Source organism: Oryx dammah, unplaced genomic scaffold (genome assembly GCF_014754425.2).
Source record: "Oryx dammah isolate SB20612 unplaced genomic scaffold, SCBI_Odam_1.1 HiC_scaffold_2, whole genome shotgun sequence".
NCBI lineage: Eukaryota > Metazoa > Chordata > Mammalia > Artiodactyla > Bovidae > Oryx > Oryx dammah.
In genome coordinates, this window is record NW_024070186.1 from 102,920,496 (window position 1) to 102,944,885 (window position 24,390).

Genomic DNA, 24,390 nt, shown 5'->3' on the forward strand with positions numbered 1-24,390 from the left:
GTGTTTTTGATCTCTTTTATTGCATTATTCATTATATATTGACTCTTTTTTTATTTCTTCTAGGTCCTTGTTAAACCTTTCTTGCATCTTCTCAATCCTTGTCTCCAGGCTATTTATCTGTGATTCCATTTTGATTTCAAGATTTTGGATCATTTTCACTATCATTATTTGGAATTCTTTATCAGGTAGATTCCCTATCTCTTCTTCTTTTGTTTAGTTTGGTGGGCATTTATCCTGTTCCTTTACCTCTATCTCTTCATCTTGTTTATATTGCTGTGTTTGGGGTGGCCTTTCTATATTCTGGCAGTTTGTGGAGTTTCCTCACTGTGGGTGGGGTTGTATCCATGACTTGTCAAGGTTTCTTGGTTAGGGAAGCTTGTGTCGGTGTTCTGGTGGGTGGAGCTGGATTTTTCTCTCTGGAGTGCAATGAAGTATCTAGTAATGAGTTATGAGATGTCAATGGTTTTGGAGTAATTTTGGGCAGCCTGTATATTGAAGCTCAGGGCTGTGTTCCTGTGTTGCTGGAGAATTTGCGTGGTATGTCTTGCTCTGGAACTTGCTGGCCCTTGGGTGGTGCTTGGTTTCAGTGTAGGTATGGAGGCATTTGATGAGCTCCTATCAATTAATGTTCCCTGGAGTCAGGAATTCTCTGATGTTCTCAGGATTTGGACTTAAGCCTCCTGCTTCTGGTTTTCAGTCTTATTTTTACAGTAGTCTCAAGACTTCTCCTTCTATACAGCACCATTGATAAAACATCTAGATTAAAGATGAAAAGTTTCTCCACAGTGAGGGACATCCAGAGAGGTTCACAGAGTTACATGGAGAAGAGATGAGGGAGGAGGGAGTTAGAGGTGATCCAAACGAGATGAGGTGGAATCAAAAGAGGAGAAAGCAAGCTAGCCAGTTATCACTTCCTTATATGTGCTCCACAGTCTGGACAGCTCAGAGATGTTCACGGAGTTATAAAGAGAAGAGAAGAGGGAGGAAGGAGACAGAGGTGGCTAGGAGGATAAAAGGGGGGAATGAAAAGGAGAGAGACAGATCCAGCCAGTAATCATGTCCCGAAGTGTTCTCCACCATCTGAACACACAGAGATTCACAGAGTTGGGTAGAGAAGAGAAGGGGGAGGGAGGAGACAGAGGCGACCTGGTGGAGAAAAAAGAGAGTCCAAAGGAGGAGAGAGCAGTCAAGCCAGTAATCTTGCTCCCAAGTAAAAATGGGCACTGAAGATTGGGTTCTTAAAGGTACAAAATTGATAACAAATACCAAAAAGCAAAGATTAAAAATCTAGAGTAGAGGTTAGATTTTCAAAAATACAATGTTAAAGAAAGGAAGAAGAAGGAAACAAAACAAAAAAGTCACAAAAATTATTTTAAATATATATATATGAAGTTTGCTTTTAAAAACTAGGGTCTTTTTTTGAAAAGTAATAGTAGGTTATAAAAATGAAAATTAAAGGAGTAATAGAGGACTTAAAATTTTTTTTAAGTTAAAAAGAAAAGAAAAAAGAATGATCGTAAAAGTAGTAAAAATATATCTAGGACTTTCTCTGGTGTTGTTGTGGGCAGTGTGGGGTCAGTTCATTTAGTTCCTTGGTCTGGCTTATATTTCTCAAGATCTATAGGCCCCTTCCTGTGTAGTTGGCACTAACTACAGGGTTTTAATCTATTGCACCTGTCACTTCCAAGGTGGTTCCCTCTGTTTTAGCTTCTTCTGTTTGCTGGTCTCTTCAGTGTATGATTTCCGCCCTGACACAAGTGGGCAGTGGTGGACAGTTTTTTTAGGCTCACTTGTTCAGTCGCACTGTGGGGAAGGAGGGACGCTGCAAACAAATAACACTGGCATGTGCTCGTAGTGTCTCAGGCACACGGGCCTGCCCCCGCTCGTGGCGCACACAGCTCAGGCTCTTGGTTGCTCTGCCGGGAACCGTCCAAGGCCGACCCTGGGCTGCATGCACCTCCCAGGTCTAAGCCGCTCAGGTTCAGGCATTCGGGTAGTCCTCAGAGGTGCAGACTCCGTTGGGCCTGCGTTTTGTGCCCTTCCCAGGTCCGAGCAGCTCAGGTGATGAGGTGTTGGGCAAGCGCGGTCACTGAGACTTGTCTCCTCTCCTGTCCCTGCTGCTCAGTTTTCTGGGTGTTCAACCGGTGCACCTTCTCAGGTGGATGATGACTGTCCAGAACCCCAAGAAATCTTAGTTAGCAAAGAAACCTGCTTGCAGTTTGGTAGATAATGTCTCTCTGGGGCTGCGATTGCCCCGTTCCGGCTCTGGCTGCCTCACTGGAGGGGGCTGGTCTGCAGCCGGCTAATTCTGTTCAGTACTTTGTTCTGTGCATGGTCCTGGCAGTGTCTTAGGTTAGAGCTTTTCACGCGGTAGCTATCCCGCAGTCTGGTTTGCTAGCCCAAGTCAGTTCGCTCTGATTACCCTCGGGGCATTCAGGCCCGGTCCTTACTCTAAGCAATGCAGCCCCGCGCCTCCCTGCCCAGCCCCCACTTACTAGTGGCGGATGCAGGCATCTGCGCTCCTTCTCCGCTGGGGGTTACCGTTGGGCTCGTAATCTGTGGGTTTTAATTATTTTTCCTCCCTGTAATGTTGCCCTCTGTGCTTCCAAGGCTCGCCACAGACTCGGCAGTGAGAATGTTTCCTGGTGTCTGGAAACTTCTCTTTTTTTAAGACTCTCTTCCTGGGATGGAGCTCCGTCCCTACCTCTTTTGTCTCTTTTTCTGTCTTTTATATTTTTTCCTACCTCTTTTTGAAGACTATGGGCTGCTTTTCTGGGTGCCTGATGTCCTCTGCCGGCATTCAGAAGTTGTTTTGTGGAATTTACTCAGCATTTAAATGTTCTTTTGATGAATTTGTGAGGGAGAAAGTGGTCTCCCCGTCCTATTCCTCCACCATCTTAGGACTGCCTCCCTGATTATTATTTTTTAAATGACCAGCGTCTTAAGTCAGTGGAGGAAATACTGTAAATATTGGGGAAGGAAAACATTTTCCTCCACTCCTTCTTGGTTCTTGTAGCTGGTCTAAGAATTAAATTGCTGTTAGACAGATGGACAGGAAAATATCAAATTTAGTTATGTATGTACAGGGGGTCTGAAAGAAAAAAAATGACACACTGGGACAAGTTAGAAAATTGAGGCTTATATGCCATCTGAGAGAAGAAGGGAGTCGGGTACTGGGACTTCAAAGGTGAGGAAGGAAATTCACATGCAGATGGAAAAGTAAGTTTGGTAACAAATATGTGCTGGGACACAGACAGGATTTTGGGCTCTAGGCACTGCTGAGCTCCTCACACCACATGTAGCCCATATTCTTTGTAGGTATCTCTGGGCATAGTACTCCTCCTGGACCAGGCTCTTTGTCTAAATTCTTTTTTTAAGGCAGAGGTAATAAGAAAGACCTGGATCTACTGTTCCTTAAAAAATAATCAGTCTAAAATGATCTTCATGCTAGAGAGACATTTTGGGACAGCAACTTTGTTTCTCTAAGTAAGGCTCCCTCCAACAAAAGTAACAAATATTTAGGAAATAAAATATATTCTTTTTGAATTCATTTCATGTATTCCTGTTGCCAATTATTTCTAAGAAGTATATAGTAGTTACAAATTGATTTCACACAATTAGCTAAGAATATTGCAGAGATTTTATTTCACTCATCAATGAAAGAGAGTTTCCTTGGTTTTTTTTCTTTTTTTTAACCTTTCACGTTTTAGCATGAGTACTTCTGAAGTTTCTCTGCAGAGTCAAGGCTGGGCACAGAAAGCAGATGGTGGGTACAACTGCTAAGAGCTGATGTCTGGTGTCAGCAAAGCTGGAGTTATGGTGACAGTTCACTTCCATTGACCTGCAGGTGCTGCACCTGCTTTGTGAAAGCAGTGTAGTGGAGCAGGAGGAGCAGGAGCTTTTGAGTCAGACTGACCTGACTTTAAGGATTCGATGAGTCTTTTAACTTTAGTTTTCTTATCTTTAATACGTAGACAGTAATTCCTACTTTGCAGCCTGTTTGAGGACTAAATAAGGTGAAGGATGTTAAGTTCTATAACAATCCTGGAACTTGAGAGATTAAAAAAAAAAAAAAAAGATTCTTCTTCAGCGGATGCTCTGGTGTCTCCAGATGAGTTCCAGGTCACCTTGCTGCAGCAGTGATGGGGCAAGCTGACATCAAGCTCAGCTGCAGCACATCCTTTCTCAGGGAAGGACCCTGAATTATGTGACCGTTTCCTACGTATGGTACTAATTGCTTGGCCTTATGGTATATAGAAAAATGAATTCAAATCTGTGTCATGATGAATGCCTGCTCGTTGAATATGCACCTATTTATCACACGATGGCAATGACAATTTTTTCCACAAAGAAATGTTTCTGATTTACATATGTGTGGCTGATGCATGAAGTGGGTTTTATAAATCACTATGTCATCATCACAAAAAAATGCCCTCTAGCCATATTAAAAAGAGCCCATGACAAGGAGCCTATCAAATTGAATGGAAAGGCCATAAAACCATCAGTTCATTTGACATAAAGCTGATATATTATGTGATAATGCTTCAAGTAGAACCTGGGACCCCATTCATCACACAGGCTGCTCCTCAGCTAGGTTCTGAGCTGTGTGTTAATGAAACCGTCATGCTCGACTCATGCTGAAGATTGCAATTCCCAATCAGCACTGGAAACCTACACACCAGAAAATGTTCCTGTTGAATACAGGTTTCATTCAGTAATGAACTATCCCGGCAGAAAGTTACATCAGGATAGAGGTCACACAGCTTCCTGGGGGCACAGTGTCCTCAAGTGTAAAAGGTCAACTGGATCCATTGTTCTTAGTAACAGAAGCACATAGACTTATCTGGCTGACCTATGCAAGTGCAGGGGCTGGGGCCCCATCCCAGGGCAGGACCTGGGATTCCTCAGCTTTAAAAGATCCTTAGGTGATTCTGATGCTCAGCCAGAGTTCAGCCTCTTTATTCAAAATGTCATCTGAGGATTAACAGCATCAGCATCGCTGAAAGCTTATTAGAAATGCAGAATCTTAAACCTTCAGAATAAGAATCTGAATTTTAACAAGATCCCCAGTGATTCAATGGACATTAACATTTGAGCAGCATTAGAACAGTGTTTCACAAACTTGGCCCCTTCTTAACATCTCTTGGGAAGCTTTTAAATATCCCAGTGCCCACCTGCACCATAGAGTCAAATCAGAGATTTTAGGGGTAGAACCCAGGCATCACATATTTTGCTACTTTTAAAATCTCCCCAGAAGATTCTAATAAGTAGCAACATTTGAGACTCACTAACTTAGAACCTCATTTACAGTTTACACCTGAGGCTTTAGCTGGCGTCCCAAAAGCACGTGATGATGCGAGCGCAGAATCACTGGCTTAAGGAGGGGGCTTCAAACAACAGCAGGAAGGTAAGGCATTTCGTATTCACTCCCCTTCCGGCCAGGCACTGTCTCATCTTTTCATATGTGCCTTCAGGACAACCCTGACAGGTCAGAACTGTTACATATTTTTGAAATGAGCAAACTGCAGTTCAGAGAGATAAATTGATTTCCCTGAGGTGATGTAGCTAGTTCTGGAGGAGGGCATGGCGACCCACTCCAATATTCTTACCTGGAGAATCCCCATGGACAGAGGAGTCTGGTGGGATGCAGTCCATTGGGGTCACAAAGAGTCGGATATGACTGAGCAACTAAGCAGTCATGCATGTAGCTAGTTATGGGGCTTCCCTGGTGGCTCAATGGTAAAGAATTTGCCTGCCAGTGCAAGGGACGTGGATTTGATCTGTGGGTTGGGAAGATCCCCTGGAGAAGAAAATGGCAACCCACTCCAGTATTCTTGCCTAGAGAAGCTTAGAGAATCCCACTGCAGGAGCCTGGTGGGCTACAGCCCATGTGGTTGCAAAGAGTTGGATACAACTCAGCACACACACACACGTAGCATGTGTCATCCCACTCTGAAATTCATGCTCTGTTATAGTGCTGCCCGCATCTCAGGTGCCATTGCCGCCACCCCCCGCCCACCCTGCTGTGCCTCCCAGGGTAGATCAGATTTCTTTAAGTGAGAGCAGTGTCAGGAGTGACAGGTAGAAACAGAGTGATTGCCAATCCAGGGTCATTCTATGAGTATATTCAGAAAGAAATGTGAGGAAAGATCCAGGAAGGCAACATAACCGGGAGAAAAAAAAAGAAAAAAAATCCCACAGAAGACACACCTAACTACAACTGCAGAAAGGAGAACTTTCCGACGAAAGGCTCTAACTTAATAACCTAATGCATAACCTGGCCATCTCACAGCACAAAACAAAGGATTGAGCAAATACCAAAGGAGAACCAGGCAGCTGCCTACGGGCTCCTCCCCACCCAGCAGCAGAGAGGCAGGCTTTCAACAGCCAGAGCCAGAAGGCAAGGGGCTGCTACTATCTCAGCCCCAGAGAGCGCATCTTCCACCAAACTGGGAGCAGGCTCACAGCTGCTAACCACGTCTTCCTGAGATCCTGGATGGTTGACATCCGCCAGAGGGTTGTAGCCTGAGATCAGCTATCCAGAGGAGATACACTACACACCTGAGAGAGTGCTCTCATGGCACACTGAGGAAACCAAGTGGCCAGGATTGGGAAGGTGATTAAGATGCACAGTCCACCTGGGACAGTGTGCTTTGCCAAGCACCTGGTCACCTGAGCCTGCTCAGACCTGGAAAGGGCACAAAACAAATGCTCAACACACAGAGACTGTGCCAGAACCGTGTCTGAGTGTCTCCTGTTGAGGTGTGGGTCCGCAGTGGTCTGCTGCAGGGGCTCCGGGTGCAACAGACCTGGGTATGGCATAAGCCCTCTGGGAGGAGGTGGCCATTAGCCCCACCATAGAACCACCAGAACTTACACAGGACTGGGGAAACAGACTCTTCGAGGGCACAAACAAAACTTTGTGCACACCAGGACCCAGGAGATAGATGCAGTGACCCCACAAGAAACTGACCCAGACATGCCCATGAGTGTCCAGGAGTCTCCGGTGGAAGCATGCGCTGGGGACGGCTTGCTTCAGGGTCAGAGGCACTGAGTGTAGCAGTGCATGCGTGGCATCATTTGAAGGAGGCCTCCATTACCTTCCTTGAACGTGAACGTGAAGCCGCTCAGTCGTGTCCAGCTCTTTGCAACCCCATGGACTGTAGCCTACCAGGCTCCTCTGCCCGTGGGATTTTCCAGACAATAGTACTGGAGTGGATTGCCATTTCCTTCGCCAAGGGATCTTCCCAACCCAGGGGTTGAACCTGGGTCTCTCGCATTGTAGACAGATGCTTATGTCTGAGCCACCTCCACCATAGTTTGGCCTCAGGTCGAGCAACAGGGAGGAACACAGCCCTGCCCATCAACAGAAAACTGGATTAAAGATTTACTGAACATGGCCCTGCCCATCAGAACAAGACCCAGTTTCCCCCACAGTCAGTATCTCCACCAGGATGACTGATAAGACCCCCATAAGCCTCTCATCCTTATCCATTAGAGGGCAGACAGAATGAAACCACGATTACAGAAAACTAACCAAACTGATTCAATGGACCACAGCCATGTCTAGCTCTATGAAACTATGACCCATGCAATGTAGGGCCACCCATGACGGAGGACTCATGGCCGAGAGTGCTGACAAAATGTGGTCCACTGGAGAAGGGAATGGAAAACCACTTCAGTATTCTTGCCTTGAGAACCCCATGAACCATGTGAAAAAGCAAAAACGTATGACACTGAAAGATGAACTCCCCAGGTTGGTAGGTGCCCAATACACTGCTGGAGAAGAGTGAAGAAATAACTCCAGAAAGAATGAAGAGATGGAGCCAAACCAAAAACAACACCCAGTTGTGGATGTGACTGGTGATGGAAGTAAAGTTCGATGCTGTAAAGAGCAATATTGCATAGGAACCTAGAATGTTAGGTCCATGAATCAAGGCAAATTGGAAGTGGTCAAACAGATGGCAAGAGTGACCATCGACATTTCAGGTATCAGCAAACTAAAATGGACTGGAATGGGTGAATTTAATTCAGATGACCATTATATCTACTACTGAAGGCAAGAATCCCTTAGAAGAAATGGAGTAGCCATCATAGTCAATGAGAGTCCAAAATGAAGTACTTGAATGCAATCCCAAAAATGACAGAATGATCTCTGTTCATTTCCAAGGCAAACCATTTAATGGCTAATAGAGTTTTGCCAAGAGAATGCACTGGTCATAGCAGACATGCTCTTCTAATAACACAAGAGAAGGCTCTACACATGCACATCACCAGATGGTCAATACTGAAATCAGATTGATTATATACTTTGCAACCAAAGATGGAGACGTTCTATACAGTCAGCAAAAACAATACCCAGAGCTAACTGTGGCTCAGATCATGAACTCCTTATTTCCAAATTCAGACTTAAATTGAAGAAAGTAGGGGAAATCACTAGACCATTCAGGTTTGACTTAAATCCCTTACAAATTACAGTGGAAGTGACAAATAGATTCAAGGGATTAGATCTGATACTGTCTGAAGAACTATGGACAGAGGTTTGTGACATTGTACAGAAGGCAGGGATTGAGACCATCCCCAAGAAAAATTAATGCAAAAAGGCAAAATCATTATCTGATGAGGCCTTACAAATAGCTGAGAAAGGAAGAGAAGCTAAAGGCAAAGGAGAAAAGGAAAGATACACCCGTTTGAATGCAGAGTTCCAAAGATATCAAGGAGCAATAAGAAAGCCTTCCTCAGTGATCAGTGCAAAGAAATAGAGGAAAACAACAGAAAGGGAAAGACTAGAGATCTCTTCAAGAAAATTAGAGATACCAAGGAAACATTTCATGCAAAGATGAGCACAATAAAGGACAGAAATGGTATAGACCTAACAGAAGCAGAAGATATTAAGAAGAGGTGGCAAGAATACACAGAAGAACTATACGAAAAAGATCTTCAAGACCCAGATAACCACGATGGTGTGATCACTCACCTAGAGCCAGACATCCTGGAATGCAAAGTCAAGTGGGCCTTAGGAAGCATCACTATGAACAAAACTATTGTGGGTGATGGAATTCCAGTTGAGATATTTCAAATCCTAAAAGATGATGCTGTGAAAGTGCTGCACTCAATATGCCAGCAAATGGAAAACTCAGCAGTGGCCACAAGACTGGAAAAGATCAGTTGTCATTCCAATCCCAAAGAAAGGCAATGATAAATAATGTTCAAACTACTGCACAATTGCATTCATCTCACATGCTAGTAAAGTAATGCTCAAAATTCTCCAAGCCAGACTTCAACAGTACATGAACCGTGAACTTCCAGATGTTCCAGCTGGATTTAGAAAAGGCAGAGGAACCAGAGATCAAACCAATATCCACTGAGTCATTGAAAAAGTAAGAGAGTTCCAGAAAAACATATACTTCTGCTTTTTTGACTATGCCTAAGTCTGTGTGGATCAGAACAAACTGTGGAAAATTCTTACAGAGATGGGAATACCAGATCACCTGACCTGCCTCCTGAGAAATCTGTATGCAGGTCAAGAAGCAACAGTTAGACCTGGACATGGAACAACAGACTGGTTCCAGATTGGGAAAGGAGTATGTCAAGGCTGTATATTGTCACCCTGCTTATTTAACTTATATGCAGAGTACATCATGAGAAATGCTGGATTGGATGATGCACAAGCTGGAATCAAGATTGCTGGGAGAAATATCAATAACCTCAGACATGCAGATGACACCACCCTTCTGGCAGAAAGTGAAGCAGAACTAAAGAGCCTCTTGATGAAAGTGAAAGAGGAGAGTGAAAAAGTTGGCTTCAAGCTCAACATTCAGAAAATGAAGATCATGGCTTCTGGTCCCACCACTTCATGGCAAATATAAGGGGAAACAACAGAAACAGTGAGAGACTTTATTTTGGGGGGCTCCAAAATCACTGCAGATGGTGACTCCAGCCACAAAATTAAAAGACACTTGCTCCTTGGAAGAAAAGCTATGACCAACCTAGACAGCATATTAAAAAGCAGAGACATTAGTTTGCCAACAAAGTCTGTCTAGTCAAAGCCATGATTTTTCCAATAGTCATGTATGGATGTGAGAGTTGGACTATAAAGAAAGCTGAGTGGTGGAGAATTGATGCTTTTGAACTGTGGTGTTGGAGAAGACTCTTGAGAGTTCCTTGGATTGCAAGGAGATCCAACATGTCAATCCTCAAGGAAAGCAGTCCTGAATATTCATTAGAAGGATTGATGCTGAAGCTGAAACTCCAATACTTTAGCCACCTGATGCAAAGAGCTGACTCATTGGAAAAGACCCTGATGCTGGGAAAGGTTGAAGGTGGGAGAAGAAGGGGACAACAGAGGAAGAGATGGTTGGATGGCATCAGCGACGCAATGGACATGAATTTGAATAGGCTCCGGAGTTGGTGGTGGACAGAGAAGCCTGGTATGCCGAAGTCCATGGGGTCGCAGAGTCAGACACATCTGAGCAACTGAACTGAGCTTTTTTGGGGGAGAACATCAATAGAATATTAATGGAGCTCAGATCTGCCCAGCTGGGTGGTGGTCCTCGGTGGGTCCTGGTCTTACTGTCTTACTCCAGTTGGCTAAAGCAATCTCCTTAGTGTGTAACAACCATAGTACTGTGTGAAATCCAGAACAACAACAACAAAAAACCCACACAGCTTAATTGAGATATAACTGACATACAATAAACTCTATGTATTTAAAGCACACAACTTGATAAGTATTAGTATAAATATGCTCTCAGGAAACTATCTCACAATAATGATCATATTTTCCACCTCCCAAATTGTTCCTTGTTCTCCTTTGCCTTTAGCTTCTCTTCCTTTCTCAGCTATTTGTAAGGCCTCATCAGATAATGATTTTGCCTTTTTGCATTAATTTTTCTTGGGGATGGTCTCAATCCCTGCCTTCTGTACAATGTCACAAGATAAGGTTTGGTTGTGGTGGGAGGCGGGGGGAGGACTTCCCTGGCTGTACAGTGGGTAAGACTCCATGCTTTCAATGCAGGGGGCACGGGTTTGATCCCTGGTGATGAAACTAAGATCCTGCATTCCACATGGTATGGCCAAAACAAAAAGTAGATGTTTTCATTTTCCAGAATTTTACAAGAATGGAATCATATAATATGTATTACATTTTTGTCTGGCTTCTTTCAATTAGCAGAATTATTTTGAAATTATCCAAATTGTTGTATGTATCAAAGATTTGGCCTTTTTATTATTTATTATTTATCTATTTACATAGTGAGGGGTTGTGATATAATGAGATATATATGTTTGGTCTTTGTCTCCAGGTCTACCCTGAGAATTGTCTGAATGATAAGTTTCTCAGCGTGCTAATGAGATGACTTGGCTGAGGGGCCCCTAGATAGCTTCAAGATAGGGGCTGGTCACCAGAAAGACATGTTGGAATTCTGTGTCCTGATCTCATTTCTTCAAGGATGGGAAAGGGACTGGAGACTGAAGTACTCACCAATAACCAGTGATTTAATTAATCATGCCCATATAAAACCCCTTAAAAAATAGGTTCAGAGAGCTGAGTTAGTGAACACAAGGTGCTAAGAGGGTACCACACGCAGAGAAGGCATAGAAGCTCTGTTCTCCTCCCCCATACCTTGTGCTATTCATCTCTTCCATTTAGCTGTTCCTAAGTTGTACTGCGTATACTAAATGGGGAATAATAGTTAAGGAAAGAGCATTCCTGAGTTCTGTGAGCCATTCTGGCAATTATGGACCTGAGGAATTGGGTCATGCAAACCCCCAAATTATAGCCAGTCAGTCAGAAATATGGGAGTCCAGGGACTTGTGACCGGCATCTGAAGTTGGTATAGTCAGTGAAGTTGTGGGTCTGAGCCCTTAATCTGTGAGGTCTGTGCTAACCCCAGGTAGTGTTAGAATTGAACTGAATGGTAGGACACCAAGTTGGTGACCAGAGCATTAGAAAACTGTGGTAGGGCAAAACATCCATATATTTGGTGTCAGAAGTGTTGTGAGCAAAATAGCTCAGTGGAAGGTTTGGGTTACTTTCAGTTTAGAGGTAACACAAATAGAGCTTCTATGAACAGTTCTGTACAAGTCTTTGTATGGACTTGTGCTTTCACATCTCTTGGATAAATACCTAGGAGTGGAACAGCGGGGTCTATAGATGGTGTATGTTAAACTATACAAAAATTTCAAACTGTTTTCCAAAGTGATGTTTTATATTCCTGAAAGCAGCATATGAGAATTCCATATGCTCCACATGTTTACCAATACGTGGTAATTTCAACTTTTTTAGACACTCTCATAAATGTATAGTGGCATCTCATTGTGATTCTATTTTGCATTTTCCTAATGACTAATGATGTTGAACATCTTTTTGTATATTCATTTTGTAACGAGTATTTGTTCTAATTTTGGGCCCACTTTTTATGGAATTATTTTTCGATTGCATTTTGAAAGTGCCCTATATATACTGGATAAATGTAATTTATGTGATTTAAAAATATTTCTCAGTCTATGGCTTGTCTTTTTATTAACAGGATCTTTTGAAGTGTAGTTCTTTCAGATGAAGTCTGATTTATCAGTTTGTCCTTCTGTGGATTGCTGTTTTGGTGTTATATTTAAGAATCCTTTGGTATTTAACCCAAGGACACACAAAAAAATCTGTTCTATATTTTCTTCTAGAACTTTTATAGTTTAAAATATTTCATAGAGATCTATGATCCAATGCAAGGTTCAAGGTATGGATCAAAGCTTATTTTTTATTTGGATATTTAATTGTTCCACTACCATTTGTTGAAAGCACTAGTGTTTCCACTGAATTGCCTTTAAATTTTGGTCAAAACAAGTTGTTCACATATGTAAAGATTTATTTCTGGTCTCTGTTCCCATTAATGGATTTTTCTATTTTGACATACTATGTTACCTCACTATCTTGATTAAAACTGTGAAATTAGTGTAGAATTCAGGTAGTGAAATTTCTTCAGCTTTGTTCTTTGTTTTGCCTATATGTTCAGTTCAGTTCAGTCGCTCAGTCGTGTCCTACTCTTTGTGACCCCATGAATCGCAGCACGCCAGGCCTCCCTGTCCATCACCAACTCCCGGAGTTCACTCAGACTCACGTCCATCGAGTCAGTGATGCCATCCAGCCATCTCATCCTCTGTCATCCCCTTCTCCTCCTGCCCCCAATCCCTCCCAGCATCAGGGTCTTTTCCAATGAGTCAACTCTTCGCATGAGGTGGCCAAAGTACTGGAGTTTCAGCTTTAGCATCATTCCTTCCAAAGAACACCCAGGACTGATCTCCTTTAGAATGGACTGGTGGGATCTCCTTGCAGTCCAAGGGACTCTCAACAGTCTTCTCCAACACCACAGTTTAAAGCATCAATCCTTCGGCACTCAGCTTTCTTCACAGTCCAACTCTCACATCCATACATGACCACTGGAAAAACCATAGCCTTGACTAGACGGACCTTTGTTGGCAAAGTAATGTCTCTGCTTTTGAATATGCTATCTAGGTTGGTCATAACTTTCCTTCCAAGGAGTAAGCGTCTTTTAATTTCATGGCTGCAATCACCATCTGCAGTGATTTTGTAGCCTCCAAAAATAAAATCTGACACTGTCTCCACTGTTTTCCCATCTATTTCCTATGAAGTGATGGGACTGGATGCCATGATCTTCGTTTTCTGAATGTTGAGCTTGAAGCCAACTTTTTCACTCTCCTCTTTCACTTTCATCAAGAGGCTCTTTAGTTCTGCTTCACTTTCTGCCAGAAGGGTGGTGTCATCTGCATGTCTGAGGTTATTGATATTTCTCCTGGCAATCTTGATTCCAGTCCTTAGAATTTCCAAATCAAATTTATAATCAGCTTGTAGATTTCTATGAAAAAAGTCTGTTGGGATTTTAACTGGGATTGTGTTGAATTTATAAATCAATTTGGGGAGAATTGAGACCTTGTATCAAGTTTTTCAATCCCTGAAGATGGTAGTTTTTTTCATCTATTTATGTCTGTGTAATAAAAAGGTTTCACTTCTACCTTTCCAAGCTGAATGCCTTTCACTTTTTTTTTTTTTTAATTTCACTGGCTAGACCAGTTAATACAATAGTAAATTGAAGCTGTGATAGCAGACATTCTTGCCTCATTCCAGAACACAGTGGGAAAGTATTTAGTATTTCACCAGGGTTTTTAAAATAAGGTCATTTTGTGCTTTAGATGCTCAGTCATGTCTGACTCTATGCGACCCCATGGACTGTAGCCCACCAGGCTCCTCTGTCCATGGGGATTCTCCAGGCAAGAATACTGCAGTGGGTTGCCATGCCCTCCTCCAGGGGATCTTCCCAACCCAGGGATTGAACCCAGGTCTCCCACTTTGCAGGCAGATTCTTTACTGTCTGAGCCACCAGGGAAGCCCTAAATAAGGTTAGGTTCTTTATTTAAGATTATTCTTATTTCCTGAGGTAAGACTGTATTTGATATAAACTCACAGCTAACTGCTTTTGCTGCATCCCATAGGTTTTAGATAACTGGGTTTTTTGTTGTCATTTGTTTCTAGGTTTTTTTAATTCCCTCTTTGATTTCTTCAGTGACCCACTGGTGGTTTAATAACACATGGTTCAGCCCACATATGTTTGTGTTTTTTACAGTTTTTTCTTGTAGTTGACTTCTAATCTCATAGTCTTGTGATCAGAAAAGATGCTTGATATAATTTCAATTTTCCTAAATTTACCAAGGCTCACGTTGTGGCCCAGTATGCAATTAGTTCCTGGAGAGTGTTCCATGTGCACTTGAGAATCATGTATATTCTGCTGCTTTTGGATGGAATGCTCTATAAATATGAGTTAAGGCCATCTGATCTAATGCATCTTTTAAGGTCTATGTTTCCTTACTCATTTTCTGTCTGGATGATCTGTCCATTGATGAAAATGGGTGTTACAGTCACCCACTATTATTGTGTTAGTATTGATTTCTCCTTGATGGCATTTAGCATTTGCCTTTTAAATTGACATGCTCCTATGGTAAATACATACATATTTACAGTTGTTATATCTTCTTCTTGGATTATTGATCCCATGATCATTATGTAGTGTCCTTCTTTGTCCGTTAGTCTTTATTTTAAAGTCTATTTTGTCTGATGTGAGTACTGCTACTCCAGCTTTTTTCTGATTTCCATTTGCATGGAATATCTTTTACTCTCCCCTCACTTTCAATCTGTATGTGTCCTTGGATCTGAAGTGGGTCTCTTGTAGACAGCATATATTTAGGTCTTGTTTATGTATCCATTCAGCCAATCTGTGTCTTTTGGTTGAAATATTTGATCCATTTTTGTTTAAGGTAATCCATCTTACTAATTGTTTTGGATTTTTTTTTTTAATTTTTACTTTATTTTACTTTACAATACTGTATTGGTTTTGCCATATATTGACATGAATTTTTATAGGTATTTTCTCTTCCCTCCCTCTTTTGTTCTCTTCTCTTGTGATTTGAGAATTATCTGTAGTGTTGTGTTTGGATTGCTTTTTTGTTTTTCATCTATTGTATATTTTTGCTTTGCAGTTACCATAACGTTTTAATGTAGCAGGCTACATATATATACACACACACATAAGACTGTTTTAAGTTGATAGTCTTTTAGTTTCAAATGCATTTCCAATACCCTGCATTTGCACTCTCTTCTCATGATTGCTGCTTTTTGTATCATATTTACGTGTGGATGGTTCCCTACCTGAGAGGCTGTGTGTGTGGATGATTCCTACCTGAGAGGCTCTGTGATAAGGGGTTAAGGTATTCCAGGAGCATTTTATAAATGTAGAGGAGTTTTGGTAAATTTTGAATCTGGTAAAAAAAAATTAACCATAAAAATAAAATTAATCATCTGTTACTAGGACACTGTTGAGAGTAAAAGGGAGCACTATTAATATGTCAGGACAACAGGCATTAATTGAAACCATCCCAAGCAAACCAAGACATCTGAGGGAAAAGTCAAACTTTTTTTACCATACTGTATCACTATTATATATATTTTTATGTATTCAATACCATGTTCATAGCCCAAAATAATCAGATTTACCATTTGTTTCATTTTATTTTGAAGCATATTATTTAAAATAGTATTTGTGTATACACTCAGTCCAGAATGGGGAGACCACTATGAAGAACTGACAGAGAGAACACCAGCTAACGCACAGAGATTTGCATTCAAATCCCAGAATGCCACTTCACAGCTGTGACCTCAGAGAAAGTATACCCTCTTAGTTGAGCCTCAGTTTCACGGTCTGCAAAATAAAAAGGATAGTATCCACTTTAAAGTTATTCGTGGATCAAACAAAGTAACATTTGATCAAGGAAGTGTCCCATAAAAGCTGGAAAATGTTATTATACACATGGACAATGAATATAAAGGAAAACACTACAAGACATATCTGACAGCAGCTGCAGTGATGTTACATTACAGGAGGTGTACAGACTGTTTGTAAAGTAAATATTACTACTTCTCTCACTGAATTTCTGTGCAGTATGGTGTTCTGCGTCCTTCAGCAGCCACAGGCATGACAGCAATCATTGTTTATAATAGAATGACCACTATGCTGCTGCTAAGTTGTTTCAGTCGTGTCTGACTCTGTGTGACCCCACAGATGGCAGCCCACCAGGCTCCGCCATCCCTGGGATTCTCCAGGCAAGAACACTGAAGCGGGTTGCCACTGCCTTCTCCAATGCATCAAAGTGTAAAGTGAAAGTGAAGTCACTCAGTTGTGTCTGACCCTTAGCGACCCCATGGACTGCAGCCTACCAGGCTCCTCCATCCATGGGAGTTTCCAGGCAAGAGTACTGGAGTGGGTTGCCATTGCCTTCTCCAAATGACCGCTATAGTTGTCTTTATTGTTAAACCTCAAAAAGAAAAACAAATCCCATTACCTTTAGCATCTGCAGAGTTGGACATGACATTCAAGAGCATGTTCCTACTACATTCTCACTATGTATCAGCTACCATGTTAAGTTCTCTGGCCCCATCTTTGGAGCTAAGAACAACAGGTCAGCACCAATACAGCCTTGCAGCTTGAGTTTATGGAGGAAACATATGACTGAGTATCAGGACTCTCTCAAGAATTAGGACTGGCTTAGCTACTATTTAGTCACATGATCTAGGGCAAACTGTTCCTATAAAATGAGGCAATAGACCAGAGGATCATTAAAGACCCTATAAACTCTGACATTCTATGATTCTAAGATATTCTTGATATTTTACAAGAATAGATGACTGACTTCTTGGATATTTTCCTCCCCTTTCTCACAAGAGAAGATAAAGTTTAAGCATTAAACAGAAAGAGATGTTTGAAAGAGATTTCAAGTAGTTTTAGGATACAGTTACAGCAATAAACACAAATAATAGGCATTCAATTATGAAACATTTATTCTTTCCCACATGAAAGTGTAAATACAATTGTAAACATACACTAAAAAATGTTTTACAAGGTAATCTGCTATATGACCATGATCTTGAGGTGTCAGATGAGATAATTATTAAAGGCCCTGTTCTGAATTGTATAATTCTAAGACTTTTTTCGCACTTAACAAATCTAGATGACTGCCTTCACTTTGGGGTATTTTCTTTCACCTTGTCCAATCTATTCTCATTAGAGAAGAAAACAGCATACAATTTCAGAAATAGTAATTTTAAGCAGAGATTTAAAATAACTTCAAGATACATTTATAGTGAAATATAAAGGTAAAATAGTTGCTGAGTCAGGAAACACTTATTCACAGAATGAATTTCATTAATTTATGGAAAATAATATGAACCAAGTAACATTTCTCTTATAAGGTAACTGAATTCTTTTATTAATAATTTTGAAGCTAGAGATATGTATAACACAACATTTACACAGTACTAATTTCAAAATAATATTTTTGACCTCTAAGAATGAAAGTTCTCAGTGACAAGCTTTAAATGTGCCACTTAGCTCAGTGGGTGTCAACTCTGTCATAAGACACAACTACACACAAACAGGACACCACCCATGCATGAGAAAGTGAAATTAAAAACTTTTAAGCCTGAAAAAAATTCCTCCAAAGCATAAATGATTAAGGTCCAAAGAGCATGTTTACAAGTAAAGTTATTCAAATAAGCAAGTGACTTAATTTGCAAACTAATTTTCTTACTGCTTTCTGATTTCTGATTTGGGGGGCTATTTATGGTGTATCTCCTGTGCAAGACATTGGGAACAGTAAGAATCATCAGGCATGGTCCCAGTGGTGTGCTGGTAAATCTTTAATAACAAGCTCTTGGGGGAAAGGGAAAAAAAAGCCCTTATCTATAGCATTCACCAATTTCTGTGGTGTAAAATACCAGATTTCAAGCTAATAATAGTTTGAAAAACTGTTTCACAAAATTCCTAAAACTAAGAATTATCTCTCACAAACCAGTACAGTATATAAGCCAGCTCCAAGACATCAGTGGTTGGTCCTCAACCTCAAGTAGCTCATAATCTATTCACAGATACATATTTTAGAGAATAGGAAAGAATGGGGAAGATAGAGATAAAATATAAATAAATAACATGTATTTTATAAGTAAATTTAAAAGTTAAAAGGAACACTAAAATCTGAGGAATTTTCTTATTCTTGTTTACATTTAGTTCAGGACATTAAAGTGTAGCATATTCAGGAGAAAGTAAAGGATGAGTGGAATAAGGAAAAGAGAAGACATCCTAAGATACATGTTAAGAGTAATCACGTTTAAGTTGGAAGAAAATATCTACTAAAATAAAGGCAAATCTAATGTAACTTTCAAAATTTTATCTTCTTTAAACCCTTTCAGTTCAGTTCACAGTCCTGAAGATTTGTCCTCTCCTCTTTGGCTGCAGCTTTGATGAGATTAGCTAGCTTATTTTGAATAATACTGAAGAACATACCACTTCACATCACTCATACTATCAGCTCAAATAAGTGGAAAACTAAATTCTGGAGTCTGAAAATTGAACTTCCTTTGCATAGTCACCCTGCTGTATCAGATCTTGGGCAAGTGCCGGCTAGGGTGACCTGGAAATTCTTCTGGTAGCAAAACGTGGAGTCTGCAGGTTGGGCAGGTCCCCTGTTGCATCAACCAAGGTCTAATGCACTAAGGAGCAAAAAGATTCATGTCAGTCATTCAGATTTAGCCTAGCAGAGGCAGGTGTAACTCTGTACATCAGGGCTGCCAACCAATATGTCTTCAGATGGATCTTAGAGCCTTATTTGATGGATTGCCATGAAAACTGCTGCCATCAAGGCACTTTGTCCATGGTTTGCTGAGCAATATAGTTGGTAACAGGACAACACTTTTCAGCCAGTTTATTTTAATAAGTTCCTTTCTTCAACTCCAATCTTCAGGTAGATTAGCACTTCTTCCTTAAAAGGAGGTTGAGGAAACCTGCTATTTTTTTTTCTATTTATTATCTATTATTCTAATTGATAATCTAGGAAAAGTCATATCTAAATATACAAATGTCACAAATATGTTGTATCAAGTACTTATATGAAGTACTTGTGTTTGAAGTTAAAATCTTTAGATAATGGGTATACTTTTAAGATCACCTTTCTTTGGTGATAATGGTAGTACTCTTTGGCTATGAACTATCTATTAAGTTATTTCCTTGAATACTGACTCTCCAAAAACAAATCATTTTACCTGAATGAATAATGGAGAGCCTAGCCAGATGAGAGAGTATTAAGAGTATGAAGAATAGGCAGTAGACATGAGGCCCATTAACTCTATCCCTAGACAGTAACCAAAATGAATTACTTGCTTTCTATTCAATGAGCAATGGCAAAGAATAAAATAAGTTTGTGCAACATTTATTTTCTAAAGGAAAATCTTTAGGAAAATCAGACTGGACATGGAACAACAGAGTGATTCCAAATAGGAAAAGGAGTACATCAAGGCTGTATATTGGCACCCTGCTTATTTAACTTCTATGCAGAGTACATCATGAGAAATGCTGGGCTGGATGAAGCACAAGCTGGAATCAAGATTGCTGGGAGAAATATCAATAACCTCAGATATGCAGATGACACCACCCTTATGGCAGAAAACAAAGAAGAACTAAAGAGCCTCTTGATGAAAGTGAAAGAGGAGAGTGAAAAAGTTGGTTTCAAGCTCAACATTCAGAAAACGAAGATCATGGTATCTGGTCCCATCACTTCATGGCAAATAGATGGGGAAACAGTGGAAACAGTGAGAGACTTTATTTTTTTGGCTCCAAAATTCCTGCAGATGGTGATTGCGGCCTTGAAATTAAAAGACGCTTACTCCTTGGAGGGAAAGTTATGACCAACCTAAACAGCATATTGAAAAGCAGAGACATTACTTTGCCAACAAAGGTCCATCTAGTCAAGGCTATGGTTCTTCCAGTAGTCATATATGGATGTGAGAGTTGCAGTGTAAAGAAAGCTGAGTGCCAGAGAATTGATGCTTTTGAACTGTGGTGTTGGAGAAGACTCTTGAGAGTCCCTTGGACTGCAAGGAGATCCAACCAGTCCATCCTAAAGGAGATCAGTCCTGAGTGTTCATTGGAAGGACTGATGTTGAAGCTGAAACTCCAATACTTTGGCCACCTGATGTGAAGAGCTGACTCACTGGAAAAGACCCTGATGCTGGGAAAGATTGAAGGTGGGAGGAGAAGGGGACAACAGAGGATGAGATGGCTGGATGGCATCACCGACTCAATGGACATGAGTTTGGGTAAACTTGGGGAGTTGGTGATGGACAGGGAGGCCTGGTGTGCTGCAGTCCATGGGGTCGCAAAAAGTTGGGACATGACTGAGCGACTGAACTGAACTATCTATCTGGAGATCACTTAGGATTAGTCATTCTATGCATATCTCTTAACAGGGCAGATGAAAAATATAATTCTTACCAGGTATCACATTACCTTTGAAATGATGTTTTACAGATATGGCTTGAATAAGGTGGCTATTGTTTATCTCCCTGAGAAGCCTTTCTTGTGTAAGATTATCTTTTCTTGTGTCATGTTACACTTCCACAACAGAAGACTTGGATCATAAATAGTATATCAATAGCACTTGCATAGCAACAATGTCAGAAGTTAATCTATGTTGCCAACAAGTTAATCTATGTTGCTAATCTATAAATGCCAAGAATTAACAAAAGATATGCCAGCCTCACATTTTTCTAACATCAAAAGAAAACTATAAATGAGATGAAAAGACAACACTCAGAATAAAAGAAAATATTTGCAAATGAAGCAACTGACAAGGGATTAATCTGCACAATGTACAAACAGCTCATGTAGCTCAATACAAAAATAAAACAGCCCAATCAAAAAATGGGTGGAAGATTTACATAGACATTTCTCCAAAGAAGATATACAGAAGGCCAAGAGGCACATGAAAAGATGCTCAACATCACTAAGTATCAGAGAAATGCAAATCAAAACTACAATGGTGTATCTATCACCTCACACCAGTCAGAACAGTCATCATCAAAACAACTACAAACAATAAATGCCGGAGAGGGTGTGGAGAAAAGGGAACCCTCTTGCACTATTGGTGGGAATAAAAACTGATACAGCCACTATGGAGAATAGTATGGTGATTTCTTAAAAATACTAGGAAAAAAACTACTAGATAACCCAGCAGTTCCATTCCTGGTATATACCTGGAGAAAACCATAACTTCAAAAGATACATGCATCCAAACGCTTACTGCAGCACTATTTACAACAGCCAGGATATGGAAGCAACCTTGACGTCCATCAACAGAGGAATGGATAAAGAAGATGTGGTACATACATACAATGGAATATTTCTCAGCCATAGAAAGGAATGAAACTGTGCTATTTGAGAGACATGGATGGACCCAGAGACTGTCATTCAAGTCAAGTAAGTCAGAAAGAGAAAAATATCGTGTATTAAGGCATATATGTGGAATCTAGAAAAATGGTACATATGAATCTATTTGCAAAGCAGAAACAGAGACACAGACGTAGAGAACAAATGTATGGACACCAAGGGGGGAAGGGAGGGTGGGCTGAATTGGGGGAGTGGGATTGAAATATATACATAACTATGAAATAGATAACTAATGAGAACCTACTGTATAGCACAGGGAACTCTACTCAGTGCTCTGTGGTGACCTAAATGGGAAGGAAATCCAAAAAAGAGGGGATATATGTGTAGCTGATTCAGAGATGTACAACAGAAATTAAGACAACATTGTAAAGCAACTGTACTTCAATAAAAATTAAAAACAAAAAACTCAAGCCTTAGCATCTTCAAAAGCAAATACAGAAGCCTGGACAGACTGTTAAGATAATTCTTCTGTGTTGTAAAAGCAGGTGGCCATCGTTAGGTGTAAACAAAGAACACTATTCATAACAAGTCAAGGTGAAGTGTCACTTTGCTAAATGGTCAACTGTCATGTCAATCAACATTCCTTCCAGTTCTGTTCCTCTGTTCAAAGGAAATGCCACTCTGCCCATTAAATTTCATCACTATCCCCTTCTCCTGCTAGGTATATCAAGACCTGAGAAAACACAATGCAATCCATGGCTAGGTATGCAGAAACACATAAACGCTATCCACTACGTGAATATCCAGTGAAATTCATGACACAGTGGATGATCATACATGTATATGATTTCAAGAAATGTAGCATGAATTTCACTTAATTGATTAATGGTAAAATATTAAACAGATAAGCTTACCTGAGAATGGAATTTATGTGCACAAGGCAAAACTGAGAGGTTATCTGGAGAGAGATTCTCATGACAGATCACACAAGGCTCTTCTTCCTCATCATCCTAAGGAAAACATACATATGGTTAAATTCAGCTCATTCTCTCTCCTAAGTTTAAATGTATTTAGAATCAACAGTCTCAGTCTTACCAAATGATTGGCTCCTTCCTGTGTGACAGAGCCTTGTGAACCAAGGGGCCTCCGGGCTGGTTTTGACGGCTGGGCAGCATTAGCCTGTGATGGAGTATGGCTAGGTGAAACACGATTACCATTTGGCACTGATTTTCCTTGACTCTGAAAATAAGAATATCATACTTATTTTTTTAGAATTCCATAACACAGGAAGAACTGACAGACTACCATAGAATAGGCTACAGTGGAATTTAGCAAAAGGGGAAATCAACCCTGAATTTTCATTGGAAAGACTGATGCTGAAGCTGAGGATGTAATACTTTGGCCACCTGATGCAAAGAGCTGACTCACTAGAAAAAATCCTGATGCTGGGAAAGATTGAGGACAGGAGAAGGCGGTGCACAGAGGATGAGATGGTTGGATGGATCAATGGACAAGAGTTTGAGCAAACTCTGGGAGATAGTGAAAGACAGGGAAGCCTAGTGTGCTGCAGTCCATGGGGTCACAAAGAGTCGGACACAATTGAGCGACTGAACAACAAAAAGGTTAATAATCAGGTTCATGAGAAATCTTGAAGCAATTATGGCAATATAAGAACCAGGTAAAAACAAAAGTAACTCTAGGTGCTCTTTTAATTAAAATAAGTCTTTGCAGAAAATTAGAAAAAAAAAGTTTCCTTTATGAAATATTCAAAATAGCCTAAATTTCAAAAGGCTTAGTTTTATTCTAGAATGATCAGGTGGTGTTTCCAACGCTATTGTCAAGTTTAATTGTTTAATGTTAATATATTATTTAATATGATTATAATTGATTTCCTGATCATGTTATGGAGATAATTAGTATAGGTAACTAAAGATAAGGGTCAGGAGATAGTTTTACTTTTTGTTTTCTGTTGTTTAGTTGCTTTTTTTTTTTTACCTGAGATCTCTTGGGGTCAATAAATTGGGAAATCTTGTGAACAATTTCATCAAATGTCAGTCCAGATAAGGACTTCCCATGAGTATCCTTCAATTTCCGTAAGAAATCTGTAAGCTCCTTTCTGGAAAAGATCAAGGAAAGAGTAGTGGTCATTCTCCTACTGCCCTGAAGATGTGCCCTCCAAAGGAGATATAAAACCCCATCATAGGATAATATCCACCGTACAGATGTGACCCTTTGGATCTCTCATCTAAAAACGTGATCATGGGTCCATCTGCATTTATCTTAAACCAAAATGAAAATTCCTGCTAATGTGCTCATTAAGAATACTTAATGTGTTCATGATTGATAAAGTTTAGTATTTATTTTCTTCCCCCAATGAGATTTTAACTGTTTATAAAAAAAATGAAATTTGCTATCTAAATACTTATTTATGTACTGAGCCTCTTTATATTGTACTTCTCAATGTTCTCGAAAGAAACTGAAATATTTCTTTTCAATTATGTTACTATCAGTTTCTATCATTGTGCTATCAATTCTACTTTTATAAAATTCATAAACAGAAAATAAAGATTATTCTCTTGGAGAGTAATGGAGAATGATTGCTAATGCATACAAG

General features: G+C 40.3%; 1 protein-coding gene across 18 annotated transcripts in view; it reads right to left on the reverse strand.

The window, feature by feature from the left end:
- Window positions 1–16,020: 16,020 nt before the first annotated feature.
- The window catches only part of DZIP3 (DAZ interacting zinc finger protein 3), a 120,762-nt gene continuing 112,392 nt past the window's right edge, over window positions 16,021–24,390 (reverse strand). For 12 of the 18 annotated variants that reach the window (XM_040225028.1, XM_040225114.1, XM_040225105.1 and 9 more), the window contains 4 exons: window positions 23,772–23,892; window positions 22,872–23,015; window positions 22,691–22,786; window positions 17,386–19,105 (listed from right to left, as the gene is read on the reverse strand). In XM_040225028.1, coding sequence (XP_040080962.1) covers window positions 18,995–19,105; window positions 22,691–22,786; window positions 22,872–23,015; window positions 23,772–23,892 — 472 coding nt within the window. In that variant the 3' untranslated portion in view covers window positions 17,386–18,994. Of the gene's footprint in view, window positions 16,263–17,380; window positions 19,375–22,690; window positions 22,787–22,871; window positions 23,016–23,771; window positions 23,893–24,390 lie in introns of those variants that run through there. The other 6 variants (XM_040225069.1, XM_040225021.1, XM_040225046.1 and 3 more) reach the window with 5 other exon arrangements.